Raw genomic sequence first — 14,553 nt, 5'->3', positions numbered from 1 at the left:
CAATAGCCCATCTATCCTGTTACCGAAAAAGACCCATAATTGTATTGCAGTGAATTTGCTGAGGCCTAAATTAGAATAATGGAATGGGTCTTGTGCTTATTATGCAATAAAAGACAAGTGAGTTATTAGCACATAGAGTTTAGTATTAGCATAGAGTTTAGGTTAGCCCTGGGTGATCCGATATACAGGGATCAGGATGCAGTAGTATAGCCTTCAACCAGGAAAGCAGGCAAGGCAACTACAAAATCCATGGCCACTGGATGGCAGTGATAGACAACCCACTGCCACAGATAGTCAAGTCTGCCATTTCCCTTGCCAAATAGCCCATCAAGAGGACCATGTCACAACACAAACAACCCATCTATACCTAGGAATTACAATCATAATGTAAAATACTTTGATATTAGAATATTGTACTTTGCAATTTATCACTGCATTTTTATATTGAACTCAACCCACAACCTTCGTAGCATGTCTATACCATTTCACACATACCTGTCCTGCATGTCAGTGGTTCTCAAACTCCGGGTGAAGAGACTCTCCCGGGATCCATCATCCAATATGCAGGAACCAGGATGCAGTTTAGCCAACAACCATTAAAGCGAGATAACTACAAATGGCCACTGGGTGGCAGTGACAGACAGACAGCACACTGCCACAGTCATTAAGTAGAAGTCTGACATTTCCCTTGCCATATATCCGATCTAGATAAACTTATGTCACAACATATGCAAATCATGTAAATAATTTAATATTGAATTTTTATATTGGACAACATGTAGCTTTCCTTTGTAGCACTTCGATGCCATTCCACATCTATACCTGTATGTCACACATAACGACACCTATATGGCATTACCTCTAGCAAATCACCAGTGCTCTTAAGAAAAACAACTCAGGCAATACTTTGAACTACTTTAATTATGCAGGTGAAAGGGTCTGTGATACAGGCAACATCTGGGTGACGTAAAACAGTGGTGAGCTACAAAATACAAACCCAACTTAACACCGTGTTGAAGAACAGAACAAAAAAAAGAGGCTGGAGTGTAACAGGCACTTGAGAGTCTAGAGTACGATAAGGCCATCTGCAAACCTATCCTGAGGCCTTCCGTTTCAACAGACGTGCTGTGTAGACAAGGCTTTCTACATATAAAAACAAGGCAGGTGTTAGTTTCAAGGGCTTATGTTCAGAGGCTTGCTAAAGGTGCTTACAGTACTTTACTCAATGAATAGTATAAAAAAATAATATACATGTAAATGTTCTGCGAAGCGTACTCACACTGAAACGAAAGAACCATTATTTCTGAAGAACTGGATATAGCCATGCCGATTGAAGTGCAATAAATAATACGTTTGTCAAAGTGTCTTGACTCCATGTAAAAACTCCCTTTATATACCAAGCCAGAGCTCATCTGATTGCACTTATTCATAATTCACATTTTGTGAGGGAGGTGACAGCATAGAAAATCTAATTGCAATTAGATAATAAAATATAATTGCAGTTGCGAATACCGTTTGGCCTGATCTTATTCGCCCAAGTGTGCATTAGGTGCTAATGACAGGCTCAACAAAGTGCATGATGGCTATGATTCAAGCTGCTTATCATTCCATAGCTACATTTCTAGTACATTTCTGCGTTGGGTTGTCTTTTGGTAGGGAGTGCTCGTTATTAAAGGACTGAATCAACCAACTGGAGAAATGGGTGAAGAGTAAAGCCTAAATGTTGCATTACAGCAGGATTTTAAAAAACGAAACAAAAAACACCTATTTTGTTAAAAACACAAGTGCCCTTTTGATGAATGTCCCACTTTATTACATGTTGAGGAAAGCATCAAGCTTTTTCTGGATATTGTCAAATGAGTCCATTCCCATGTAGTCCGCCTGTCCCTGCTCCCATAGCTGCTTCCGTTCCGCTGACGACATGCCGGGCTCAGCTGATGCCTGGCCGCTCGCCTGGACAAAACAGATGATGCACAACAGTCAGAGAAACAGTACACACACACCGAGCCAATTCAATGAACACAAAGACACAGCCATTGCAAGCCACTCATCACCAGCAAAACAGTACTACAGCTGAAAGCGTTTTTTTGATTTATATATAATTATGAATTATCCATAGAGCAGCAATAGCGCACCGACAAAATGTTATTAGCGGTTAAGCCATGACAACCACGTCTCTCTATACAGTACCTGTCCACTTTTAACAATGAACTGTCCATTGTCAACAATGACCATGTCATTCAACGGGTCAAAGAACTATCAGATGAATGAGAAAACAGACAAGACATCAACATTCAAAAGAAAAACCCCTCACATTTCGATTTGTTAGGAAACAAAGGGAGTGACAAAATAAGAACACAAGGTAACATGTTACAAAGTATCCTACCGTTTCAAACAAAACAAATCCAGTACATATTCAAACGTAAAGATGCACATTCCATTTTTGTGTTTATTTAAAGGGGTTTAAGTGATTTTTTTTAAGTGAAAGGGGTTTAAGTGAAATAAACTCCAAAACAACATTCACACTATGATCCAAAATGTCTTCTATCCATTTGTATAATGCTACGGTCAATACACAGCTTAATTTTGAAGGAAATAACGTTTTAATTCACTTCTGGTTCAAACCGTGACACGCGAGCGAAGAACGCACCTGGGCGTGCCTGTGTGGTTCAACCGGAGCTCATTCACACACGCGAGCACCCAGGCGCGGGCATATGTCGTTCGTGCAATGAGACGGAATAGCCCGGAAGTGTTTATAATCTTCTTCTATGGTAACATTTTGGAAAGGTAAACAACGCAAGCCAGAAGAGAGCCGTTTTAGAGTTTATTATCAGTTCTTGAAATTGTTTTGCCGTCGTTAATCTTGGCCTCAGTTTTACTTCAATTCATCAAGTATTCTCTTATTTTGTAGGATTCTTAATTCACCGTAAAAAGAATGTTATACAAACGAAAAGTTTCCTTGTATTGAAGACATCAAAGGGTAAGTAGACGATAGAAATACTGTTAGTTATTTCTTGGGTGAACAACTCCTTTAAGTTTAAATCGCTCTATATTCCGATAATAATTTCTTGTTTAGTAACAGGTGCTCATCTCTCTAGCCATTTGGTAAAATAAATGTTCAGGTCGGGATACAACTGTTATCCAATCAGGAGAAATAATTCATACAAACTGGAACAATATACAATTGAAGCTGATAAGTGATCTTTGTGGGGTTCTCTATCCTGATTGGATAAAATTGGTGAGAGATGAAGAGACCCCGGGGGCAGCCATAGCTGAGTGGTTAGTGAGCCCGCCTAGGGAGCCAGAGGCCCTGGTTGCCCCAGGTTCGATTCCAGGCCAGGCCAGCACATGTGTTGATGAAATGAAATTTGTCCCTGAGCAAGACTCTTAACCCCTAATTGCTCACAGGTTCTCATTGGAAACAAGACCGCAAGGACTTTCATGAACGACCTGTTAAAAGGAATTATCCTTCCCCCGTTAATGAACAAACGATGCGATGCGAGAGTGCGGTCTAGCCAACACCAACTCGGTACTCCTGAATCGCTGCCCTCCACACTCTCCCATCTATCATCAGGGTCTTGAGCTCTACAGTGTTAGTCAAGTTGTCATGCAGATGTGTAGCAGATGTGCAGCTACGTGAACAAACAACTCTTTAGCAATGATCACTATTGGAATATAGAGCTTTGAACAAGGAAAAAAACAAAACAAAAAAACACCCTTTCATTTCTATTTTTATACCAAAGTTTAATGTATAATATTTACCTCCACACATCCTGAATGGAAAGGCTGCTCTCCATAATGGTCATGGAGCATGGGCACCACAGTGCTCGAGTACAGGGTCCACCAGTCCAGGAGGAAGGTGGAATGCGTGGCTGCCTCCTGTATATCTCCCTTGATCTGTCTGGATTTGGGGTCAAATGTGTAGCTCCACGGCTTTGTCTTCCCCAAGAAATGCACCACCTTGGCATTGTTACCATACCTACAATGAGCAAGATGAACATTAAGACAGTATTCAAACAATGTTTTTTTGAGGAACATAGACCGCTTGAAAACAAGAATAGAACGGTCGCCCCAAAACACGTTTGTAGCGGTTGCCACCAGGTATAAAAAAAAAGAAGAAAGGGGCCGAGTGTGTTTTGGGGCGAGCGTTCTGGTTATCGAACGCAATGCAAGTTAAGTGAAGGCAGGAGGGGATTCAATTGCGGAGATTACTTAATTGAGTCCCGCACGTTTAGGACTTACAATGTGGAAGATTCCCGTTCATATTCATAGCAATGTGTTAATAATATTCATCAACGTGAATGTGGAAGGACTGGCTGGAAGCGGCTGCGTTTTTCATCCGTGCACTCAACTTCCTCTTCTTCTGTCTCCCTCTTCACTGGCTAATATTTACTCGTAATTACACTTCGTTGTACGGCGGTGCCACGCACCAAAATGAGAAGATTGGCATTCAGCGCTTCAAGCAGAAAATTGTTGGAAAGGAGCGCAGCTCATCAATGTCACATTTGAGCCTCCTGGCTGTGACTGGGCATTTAAAAGTTCCCAGGACAGATATCCAAAGCCATCCTCCACTCAAAAATGCTTTCAGTGGACATGGCCCCCTTATTCATGTCATTTAAATTTGTAAATAGACCCAAGTGCAAAACGACTTTTCCATCTCTGCAATGGGGTGATGACGCCTTTAACACGAGGCTTACATTGCAGTCATCAGGCTCAAAATTACACCGTTGGGTCAGCCTCGCTGAGGAAAGGCATTTCTTAGCATGGGCACATTACCAGCCAAAAAGCTCATGTCTGACCGCTAGCGTAGCCTCCAAAGTAGCCTGACAGCGCGTCGTGGGTTTGTGTCCCGATCCCGACGGCCATTGCAGCATGTCACTCCCCATCCCTCTCCCATTTCCTACCAGACTACTATCCTATCAATAAAAGCCCCCCAAAAAATCCTTTAAAAAAAAAAGCCTGTGTCTGGCACTCTGGGGCGTGTGTTGCATGCACCAGAACACAGTTCTACCCATGCTGACAACAACCAAAATTTAAGTACTTTTGAAATGGTGGCCAGGAAATATCATTAACCCATTCTACCCCGCCAAGCCACAAGCTTGTAGGTGAGAGGTTTACTTTTGTGAGGCGTGTGGGGAGGAGGTTGAGATAGAAAGGCACAGAATAATGACCCGAGCCAAAAGGCCTTGGTGACAAGCGTACAAGTGAAAAAAGAAAAAGGTCTTAAAATAAAGCGCTCTATTTTAGGCCGTTGGTATCAGCTGTTTGGAGCGCAATGTGGGGACTGGAGGCTTTGGGAGAGCGCTGTTTGAGCTACTGGTCGCCTTCGCGGCTCTCTTCAGTGGTAACCTGATGTCATGTTATGGCATGGAGTAAACTTTCATGTGACACATGTATCCGCTTACCCCTCAGATTTGCATCCCCTGTCTGAGCAACACTGACAGAACCACCACCAGTACTACAGTGACAAGTCAAAGATGAAAGTGTACAACAAAAGAATATAGCCGTTCTAATTTAAATGCTACAATTCCATTTATTTTGGTGTATTTGCGTCGTTTCCATATAGAAGGACCTGGTCCAAAGAGGGCTCAAGGGAGCCGAAAAGGGTGCCATTTTGGCCCCACTCTTTTGGTGCCATTGTGCTATGGAAACAGGAGATATGGGGCGTGCAAGGTGGAGTGAGGCCATAAGGAGCGATGCAGTGTGGTGCTGTATCGAAACACGTCATAAGTATCTCTCCCTTTATATTTGCAGAGTTTGCCGTTGTATAGAACAGGGTACTTTTGTAAAATCATTCTCCTCATCCATATTTTTACTGTTTGAAGCATCACCAGCTAGTACGTGCAAATGAACACGGGACTACTGTAGTTTCACAGACAAAGCCATTATTTTTCAGGATGTACAGTACAGAGCACACTGTACCTTTGTCTATCCTATACTAATATATAGACGGACGGTGGCAGACACAAACGTAATATGCGGATTTGCGCACCGTTGCTCCCATCTGCACCAAACTTGGCACAAACACTGTTCAGGGGTCTGCCATCAGAATAGCCGCCCCCCCCCAGGTGCCCCTAGGGGTACCACAGGCGCACGGTCGCTCCAATCCACACCAAACTTGGCACAAACACTGTTCAGGGGTAGGCCATGAGAATAGTCACACCAGGGGCCACGTCAGGGGCCTCTTAAGCTGCAGCGTACATCTTTCAAAAGGTAGTTTATGAAAGATGAAGCGCAGTGTTGCGTAACAGTTGCAGCCTAGCCATATCATTCAGAGGCAGGGGAAGCTGAAGCGCAGTGTTGCTAAACCCTAACACGCTCACTAACTCCACCCCCTTCAGCAACTTCACTCGACTCCCATTGAACAACAGTTACCCTCAGAGACAACTGGAATAATGTTTTCAGACAAATAAAAGTCTGTATTTGGGGGGGGGGGCCAAGCGCTGTGGCAAATTTTTCAGAGGTTTTGTCATTTCTTGTGACAGGTTGTGTTCATGGTCACTCAGAGTGTGTTTTGTACCTCTTGGGAGGCTGGTTTGTGAGACTAATACCTCCCAACAGCCTCAGTCAACCTCTCAAAACTATCTTTGGGAAACTAAACAAAATAATCAGCCCTACTAGAGATAAGCGGATCGCAGGTTTTAGCCCTGGATAACCGCAGTTTGGGTGGATTTGCGTCAATCAAATACAATGATTAATTAATATTGGATAAACCGCAGGTGAAATGTGGGAAATAAATTAATGACATTTATCTATAGGCCTATTATAGCTTTTAAAAGCACGAAATCTCGGCATGTGTGCGTTTGTAGTATTTTAATATTACATAATTTTCCATCAGGCACAAATTAGCCGCCTACTACGCGTGCTTTTGCCGGAAAGGGGTCCTTCCACTTCCAAATAATAACACGGTGGACTAAAGGCAGCTAATGGCTATAGTGAGAGAGAAACTTAATTGTTTGTACAAGTACGTATCCATATAGAATCCCATGTACACGCGGATTAGGGTGACGAAAAAGCCCATCCACTCATCTCTAACGCCTACCTTGTGCTTGACAATCCGAACTTTGTTTAGCTAGTTTAAAAAAATCTGGGAGGTGCCAGAACTAGCGGGGAAAAAAGTTCTTAAAAGCACTGCCGAAGTTCTTATGACGTGTAGATGGTATGGACGTATTGTTTGAATGCTGTAAACTAAGTGTACTGTAGATTCTATGGACTTACAGTTTGAATGCTGCATGCTACCAAATGAGGTGATCACCCTATCACCTTTGATAGGGTGATTTGATACTAGGCGCTCATAGTTGGAGGGTGATCACCCTCTCACCTAAAAGGTGAGAGGGTGATCACCTCATTTGGTAGCATGCAGAGGCCTGTACTGTAGATGGTATGGACTTACTGTTTGAATGCTGGAAGGTAAGTGTACTGTAGATGGTATGGACTTACTGTTTGAATGCTGGAAGGTAAGTGTAGATGGCAATGCTGCTGAGGTTGTAAATGAAAGGGAGGTGTTTCGTTATGTCAGCTGTTGCCCAATCATTGAAGAAGCCATTCAAAACACCTTGGTCTCCTCCTGCAGAGGAGAAAAACAGCATTCAATCCACACAGCTCGACTAAGGTTTACTCACTCCTGCAAATGAGACATTTAATTTACAGACTTATTAAATGAAATTAATATAATTGTGTAAATATACAGTTGGTGTTGTACAGTATGTCAAATACAACTCAAGTAGTTCCATAACACATTACTGTACAGCTGCAAGTACTGTATTACGTATTACATATTACATGTGCTGTAAGTGATAATCATATGAAATTAAATCCATGTTGGTATAGAAACTTCTCCAGGTGTCAGATGTTCTAAAAAAATAAGCCATGCATTTGTACAATCATAATCCGCATAATCAGTATTGGCACCAATACAGTGGTGGCTGGCGAGTTCAAAAGCTGGCGAGTAAAGAAATAAAATATAAATAATTAAAAACAGGACAGGCTTGGGCATCTGGAGGTGTAGGAGTGTCTGAAAAAAAAGGCCATCAGAAGTTCTGAATGTAGTTCTCTCACCTCCCTTTCCAAAAAAAAACAGTTCGGACAAATCTACAAAAGTTATGATCACAGACACTTGTTTTTTGCGATTAATGGCGATACAAATAATTAAGATTGGCATGCCAATGCCGCTGTCAAAGCGTTAACTTTGACAGTCCCATTTTATATATATAAAACCCGTCCTCCCTGTCAAACCGCCTGTGCACTAACGAACATCTACGTTAGTTACAGTAAATCAGATTGTGAGATGTTGGCTGACAAAGCCTGTAGATCAGCCAGATTACCTATAGTAGTACTAGGATCACCGACGCGGCAAACAGCACTTGGATTACAATAAATTATTCTGGCAGGTTTAGTGAATGGATGGGCACCTTCACTGAGTGATGTGTGAGTCAGCACACCACACCTGTGGCAGCCAGATTAGTAGATAGCTCTGCTGACACTCTCCCACATTAAATCACCCACATTAAATCAGTCTGCTGAAGCATTTCATTGCCAACGATGACTGGTACTTGATGCGCTGTTGAGCATTCAACAACTAAAACCACTAAACTTGTCCAGACAAGCCAATACAGATTGTGAACAGAGAGCCGATCCTACTTTCTTACTATGACCAGGAAAATGCCTTTTGAAATCTAGGTCAAATGTATCACTTGCAACAAGGTCAAGGTGTATCACTTGACTGAAGGTCAACTTGGGGCAAAGTTCAGAGGGTAGGAAATATATGAACATAGATATATCTAACATAGCATTCTGTGACAGAGCAGTGTGAGGGTGACACAATAATATAATACAATATATAAGTAGAACATAGCTAGCAGCACATTTGCTTTAGGGAGACCCAATGCACAGGAAGCTTCCCTTGGAGCAAAGTTCAGAGGGTAGTAAATGTGAGCATAGATATCTGCAACACATAGCATAAGCCAGGGGTCAAGCATGTAGGCCATGCATGCAAGGAGTGTAGCAATACACTCTGGCACTCAGGGCCCCATCTTTACCCCGCCTTACCCCTTAAGCCTAAACTTTAGCCATTTTTTACTATTTTGAAAGACATTTTAAAATAGTTCAAATAGCCGATGTACAAGCTCACAACGTGTCGATGTAGATCGGCTATTTTCACCATTAAAAATGTTATTCAAAATAGCAAAAAAATCCTTAAAAGTTTAGGCATAAGGGGCAAGGCTTGCACGCCGCCAGATAGGGCCCTCAGTGCCAGAGCAGTGTGATAAGGTGACACAATGTACAGAACATGCCTAGCCCCCTTTTCATTAGACCCCTGCATTCCACTGGTTGTAGTATATCAATGATGGGTATTGTTGTAACAAGGCCTTGGGTTATAAATAGTAAGTCTGGACTTGACTGGCTAATCTATTATGTTGCTGAACATTTAATAAGGTGACAAAGATTGATCGGCTACTTGCCCACTGATGTGGATTGCGGAGCGGTTTTCACAGTGTACATTATGAACTTTTCAGACCATTTTTATTATTGTAGCCAGTTCAATGGCAATTACATTCAGCTGATCAGTCAATACTGCTAACCTGATGAATTTCTCACTTACATGTAGTAATTCTATTATTAACCAGTTGTGTCTTTGAGCTTGTACCCACTAGGAAATATTCTGCTAAATTTGGCTCATCAGGGGTTCCCAGGTTGTGCACCGACTCCAACAAACTCCAGATGAAATTATATCTAGGTTAGAGAAAGATGGTTATGGTCTGTTAGGATGCGGTCTGAGGTTTAACTCAGGTCAAAAGGTACCCCCTGCCCTGCAGCTTTATCATAGTTTTGTATGGTATTGCTGTATGGGTTTATCTTATCTGCACAACAACAAAAAATTTGTAATGAACCGACATCAATTTCCTGACATTAATCTGTCATACAAGGACAAGATTTTAAGTGCCGTAACCGTAGGTCACCATGCAAACTTCAAACCTTGTGCTGTAAGTGATTTGTTTAAAACAAAGTTTTGTTAAAAAAAGTAAAAACTTTATATATCGAGAAACTGGTGAGGGAATACATCAGCTCCACGCTACCTGCCTCGCTGGATCCGTGGCAGTATGCATACCGCAAAAACAGATCCACCGATGACGCTATTGCCATGGCTCTCCACACCGTCCTCTCGCACATGGACAACAAGCTGCTGAAGGACAAATATGTACGTATGCTGTTCGTGGACTACAGCTCAGCATTCAACACCATTGTCCCAGCAATACTTGACAAAAAGCTCAGACACCTAGGGCTACACCCAAGCATGTGCGACTGGATACAGGACTTCTTGTCCAACCGACATCAGGTGGTGAGAATGGGCAGCATCACATCCGACCCCCTGACCCTCAACACCGGAGCACCCCAGGGATGCGTGCTGAGCCCTCTCCTCTACTCCCTGTACACGTATGACTGCATAGCCACACATGTCTCCAACACCATCATAAAGTACGCGGACGACACGACAGTGATAGGCCGAATAGTCAACAACGACGAGACTGATCGTGGACTTCAGGAGGCCGCGGAGAGACCATGCGCCCATCCTCATCGACGGTGCTGCAGTGGAAAGGGTCAGCGCGTTCAAGTTCCTCGGAGTACACATCGAGGAGGACCTCAAATGGGAGACGCACTCCACACACGTGAGGAAAAAGGCTCCGCAGCGACTGTACTGGCTCCGCCGCCTGAAGAAGCTCGGAGTAGGACGTCGCATCCTCAGGCTGTACTACAACAGTTCTGTTGAAGGCATCCTAACAGGCTGTGTCACGGCCTGGTACGGGAACTGCACTGCCCGAGAAAAGATCAGCCTACAACGAGTAGTGCGATCGGCAGAGCGGATAATGGGAATCGAGCTCCCAGCGCTCCAGGAACTGTACAAAAAGCGGTGCGTGGTCAAAGCCAAGCGCATCATCAAGGACAAGCACCACCCAAGTCACAGACTGTTCAACCCCCTACAACGACCACGACCGGGCAAGGGGCTCTACCGCAGTATCAAGAGTTCCACCACCAGGTTTTGGTGTAGTTTCAATCCAGCTGCTGTCAGAATGCTGAATGGGGCATAAGCCTGGATGAGTTCAGCAGCCTGACAGCAGGCGGCGCAGACTTTTCTGGCTCTTCCTGAACACACCTGTGGATTATACCAGGGACAATGACTTGGACTTTAGCCCCCCCTCGGACACACCTGTGGACTACACCAGGTACAAATGACTTTTTGTTGCACTCCCTCATGGAGCTACTTGCGGATTATACTAGGGTCAGTCCACTCTAGGTGGACACGCACTGACCTTTTGCACCTTAATCCCTTGTATAACGCACTGACTCTTTTTTTGGTCTTTTTTTATTGTGCTCCTTTTTCCTCTAAGCACCTTAACGTCCATTGTCTATCATGCACAGTATAAGTATAACATGCACAGTATACAATACATTGCTGCTATGCTCAGGCACCTTAGTTTAGTTTTTTTAGTTTTTTTTATTATCTCAGGTAATTTGTAAATATGTAGATAACTTGTCTGGCCTTCTGTTGCTCTCTTGTTTTGATCTCCTTCCCACCTGCCCCCCACCCTCTTCTTCTCCCCCCCCCTCTTCTTTCTATGGAAACTAACGTTGCGATGGGAACGTTGTACAAAAAAGACTTTCACCCACTTTTTTACCTTGTAAACCTGTGATGTGACAATAAAACTGATTCTGATTCTGGAATTCATCTAATCAGGAAATAGCACCCATCAGCATAAATGTTATAGTGTTCTAAATCCAAGTCTGCTCATTTTGTAGTTTCATCATTTCCAATTTCACTTGTTTATCCTGTACGAGTTCCCTCTCCTGATTGGATGAAATTGGCATCCTTTTTTCCTTCTTTAAAAAGGACCACTTCACCCATTTTCAACCTATCTTTATATAATTGGTTTCTGAACTGTCCATAGCCCTCCGCTGAGACACAGACCAAGTAGACAAAAAAGGTACCATCTTATAATGCGCATTAGTGAGGACCAATTATCTGGAGATAGGTTGAAAATGGGTGACGTGGTCCTTTAATAGCTGGAGAGGGCCCGCTACTGAACAAATACTCTATACTATAGCAATGATTACTAGGGAACTCATCGTTCAAGCAAATCCATAACTAATGTTACAGGTTATGCTGTAGAATGCTGAAAGTACAAAATGGGTACTACAATACTTAATCATGCCACTTGAATGAGTTTGATAATGTAAATGCCATGCCATCGATTCAAGAAACTCCTTCACAGGTACATAATATACGGTTCAAAGACGTAAGGTTGTAAAGACACAGACAGTCTGCTGCCTTTTATAATAAACACATAGCTGCCATTTTTCCCGAAAACCAAAACATTCCTCTGGGGCTTTCACAAGTAAATATGGGCTGAAGCATCTTCATTTCGAGGGGATGAGCAGGGCTCGGCAGGAATGCACTTCTCCCTGCCAGTTTTTTTTTTTGGCAGTACACGTAAGTGCAACCACAAGCCTGGAGATACTGCCTCTCTGGGTCAATCCATGGCAAGGAAATTTAACCGAGATTATGCTCATGAGTCATGATGAGTCTGACCAGCCTGTGAACAACGATTCTGTCATCATCCTAAGTGATCTGCAGGGCAAGCAAGGTGTACAGTATAATGGTTGAGATGGGTACATCATGTATTGCTTGTAGTGGAGCAGAGCACAAATGCTGTAGGCAGTGTGAGTTGACGGTCCTTTGACCTTTAGCATGTGAAAAGAGCATCCCCAGCTATAAATATGACAGCTAAGGCCCATTAGCATACCACAGAACCATCAATGTGTCATTCAACTGCACAGATTCTAGGGAGATTTGGAAGCTGGAATCACACTGAAATACTGTCTGTAAAAAATATCTTAATATATGGCACACATTTAATTGATGGACTGTCGAGTTTTGACTAAATGAGCAACAAGAATCCAAACTAGCTCTTCCATTCTACAAAGACTATTAATAGGGAATGAGGAAAACAAACAGATATTTAAAAACAGTACAGTCTTTTGTCAGGGGTCCAGTTATTAAAATGGCAGACAGACATAGTATTTGTGCCAAAAAAAAACAAGTCTACACTTCAAAGCAAACTAATTGGTTTTTCCAATGAACTCATGCCAGAATCTATTTTGCCATATTAGAATGAAGAACAATTCTATTGCAGTTTCAATACTACCAACAAGGTTCAGCCACAGATTTTGGGAGCCAGATTTTATTCTAGGCTGCAACATCCCCAGAGTAAGACTGCCTTTGACAGTGTTTCTTTTGCGAGAGAAATAAGCAACCAGGTCTATGAAAACAAGCCCACAAGAGGCGACTTGAGCACTTTAAACCTACATACAGCAACTATTTGAAAATAGCCGATCTACAAGCTCACAACGCATTGAGGTTTGGAATATTTTTGTAACATTTTAACAACACAAATCTGGTACAGGGGTCCCCAACACGAAATATTTTAAGATGCGGGTCTGCGGACAATTCTAATTCATTTGGGGGTCCTTGCCATGAAAATGTTTAAGAACCACTGGTTTAACAACATTAGGAAACAAGCTCAAATAAGCAACTACACTTTAGTAACTACAACCGCAAACGCCAAAGAAATTTACAGAAAAACAAGCCCAAAGTCGCTTATAATAAGCAGACATGGGAACACTGGCCTTTGATTCAAATGAAAATATCTTTACAAAATCCATTTAGGATTTTTTAATCTGTTGAGGCATAGATTTATAGGAAACATTACTGGAATTAAGTGTCTCTTATGGCCCTGCTTGATGCCCCCATCTGGTTGCAACATGTATGCCAACAGTGTAGAAACAGTGAGACATTGATAAAAACAATGCAGACATTTTATATTATAGAATAGATTTTGATCAATTCTAAACATTTGTTACAGAGCAAATGTCATTTCTAGTTTGCGTTTGCTTTGCTGCCAGTTGAACCAGTTGCAAACTGCATCCTAGTAAGAAGCCAACACTGACTGTTCAACAGTGAGCTTGTTATTCCAAAATCTGTGTAACGTCCAACTGAAGTGACGCAATGTACTCTGATTTTAAAGGGCTATTGCAATTATTTCCAAGGGCTGTTGCAATCATTTCCCTCAATTGGCTTATGTCTTGAGCACCATAGGAATATTTGAAAATCTAGTCTGGATGTCAACTGTGTATGTATGTGTGTGTATATAATATATAGAAGTTCTAAACTATGTTGGAATGCAAAGGTGAGCACTTTTGATCCCATCTGACAAATAAAAAAGGTCCACTGAGGACTCCACATTTTCAGTGGGAGAAAAATTGGTATGGAGCCAAAATGACAACCACAATTCACTGGTGCGTCTCAGGGGTGGGGTTTGTTGAATGTCAACCAGAGCCCACTGCAAAATGGGGCCTCTCAAATTTAACCTCCACCGCACCCCTGAGGGCCCCCAAGAATAACTCAGCAGGGCTGTCTGTCTGTCCCTGTGACAAGGGAGCCTTGTGTACAGTCACTGGGCTTGATAAAGGTCTTACTTAGAGGAATGATAAACACAG

At 42.5% G+C, this 14,553-nt stretch overlaps 1 protein-coding gene across 3 annotated transcripts in view; it reads right to left on the bottom strand.

The window, feature by feature from the left end:
- Positions 1 to 14,553, bottom strand: part of gyg1b (glycogenin 1b) — a 439,315-nt gene that overhangs the window by 421,069 nt on the left and 3,693 nt on the right. Inside the window, exons 5-8 of one of the 3 annotated variants that reach the window (XM_080418219.1) lie at positions 7,441 to 7,567; positions 3,763 to 3,979; positions 2,191 to 2,256; positions 904 to 1,953 (exon numbers count right to left, since the gene is read on the bottom strand). In XM_080418219.1, the coding sequence (XP_080274345.1) occupies positions 1,813 to 1,953; positions 2,191 to 2,256; positions 3,763 to 3,979; positions 7,441 to 7,567 (551 nt within the window). In that variant the 3' untranslated portion in view covers positions 904 to 1,812. Of the gene's footprint in view, positions 1 to 903; positions 1,954 to 2,190; positions 2,257 to 3,716; positions 3,980 to 7,440; positions 7,568 to 14,553 lie in introns of those variants that run through there. The other 2 variants (XM_080418220.1, XM_080418221.1) reach the window with 2 other exon arrangements.

This window comes from Gymnoscopelus braueri (genome assembly GCF_963280865.1).
Source record: "Gymnoscopelus braueri genome assembly, chromosome: 21".
NCBI classification, from domain to species: domain Eukaryota; kingdom Metazoa; phylum Chordata; class Actinopteri; order Myctophiformes; family Myctophidae; genus Gymnoscopelus; species Gymnoscopelus braueri.
Note: the sequence above shows the minus strand (reverse complement) of the source record. Positions and strands in the feature narration are given on the sequence as shown.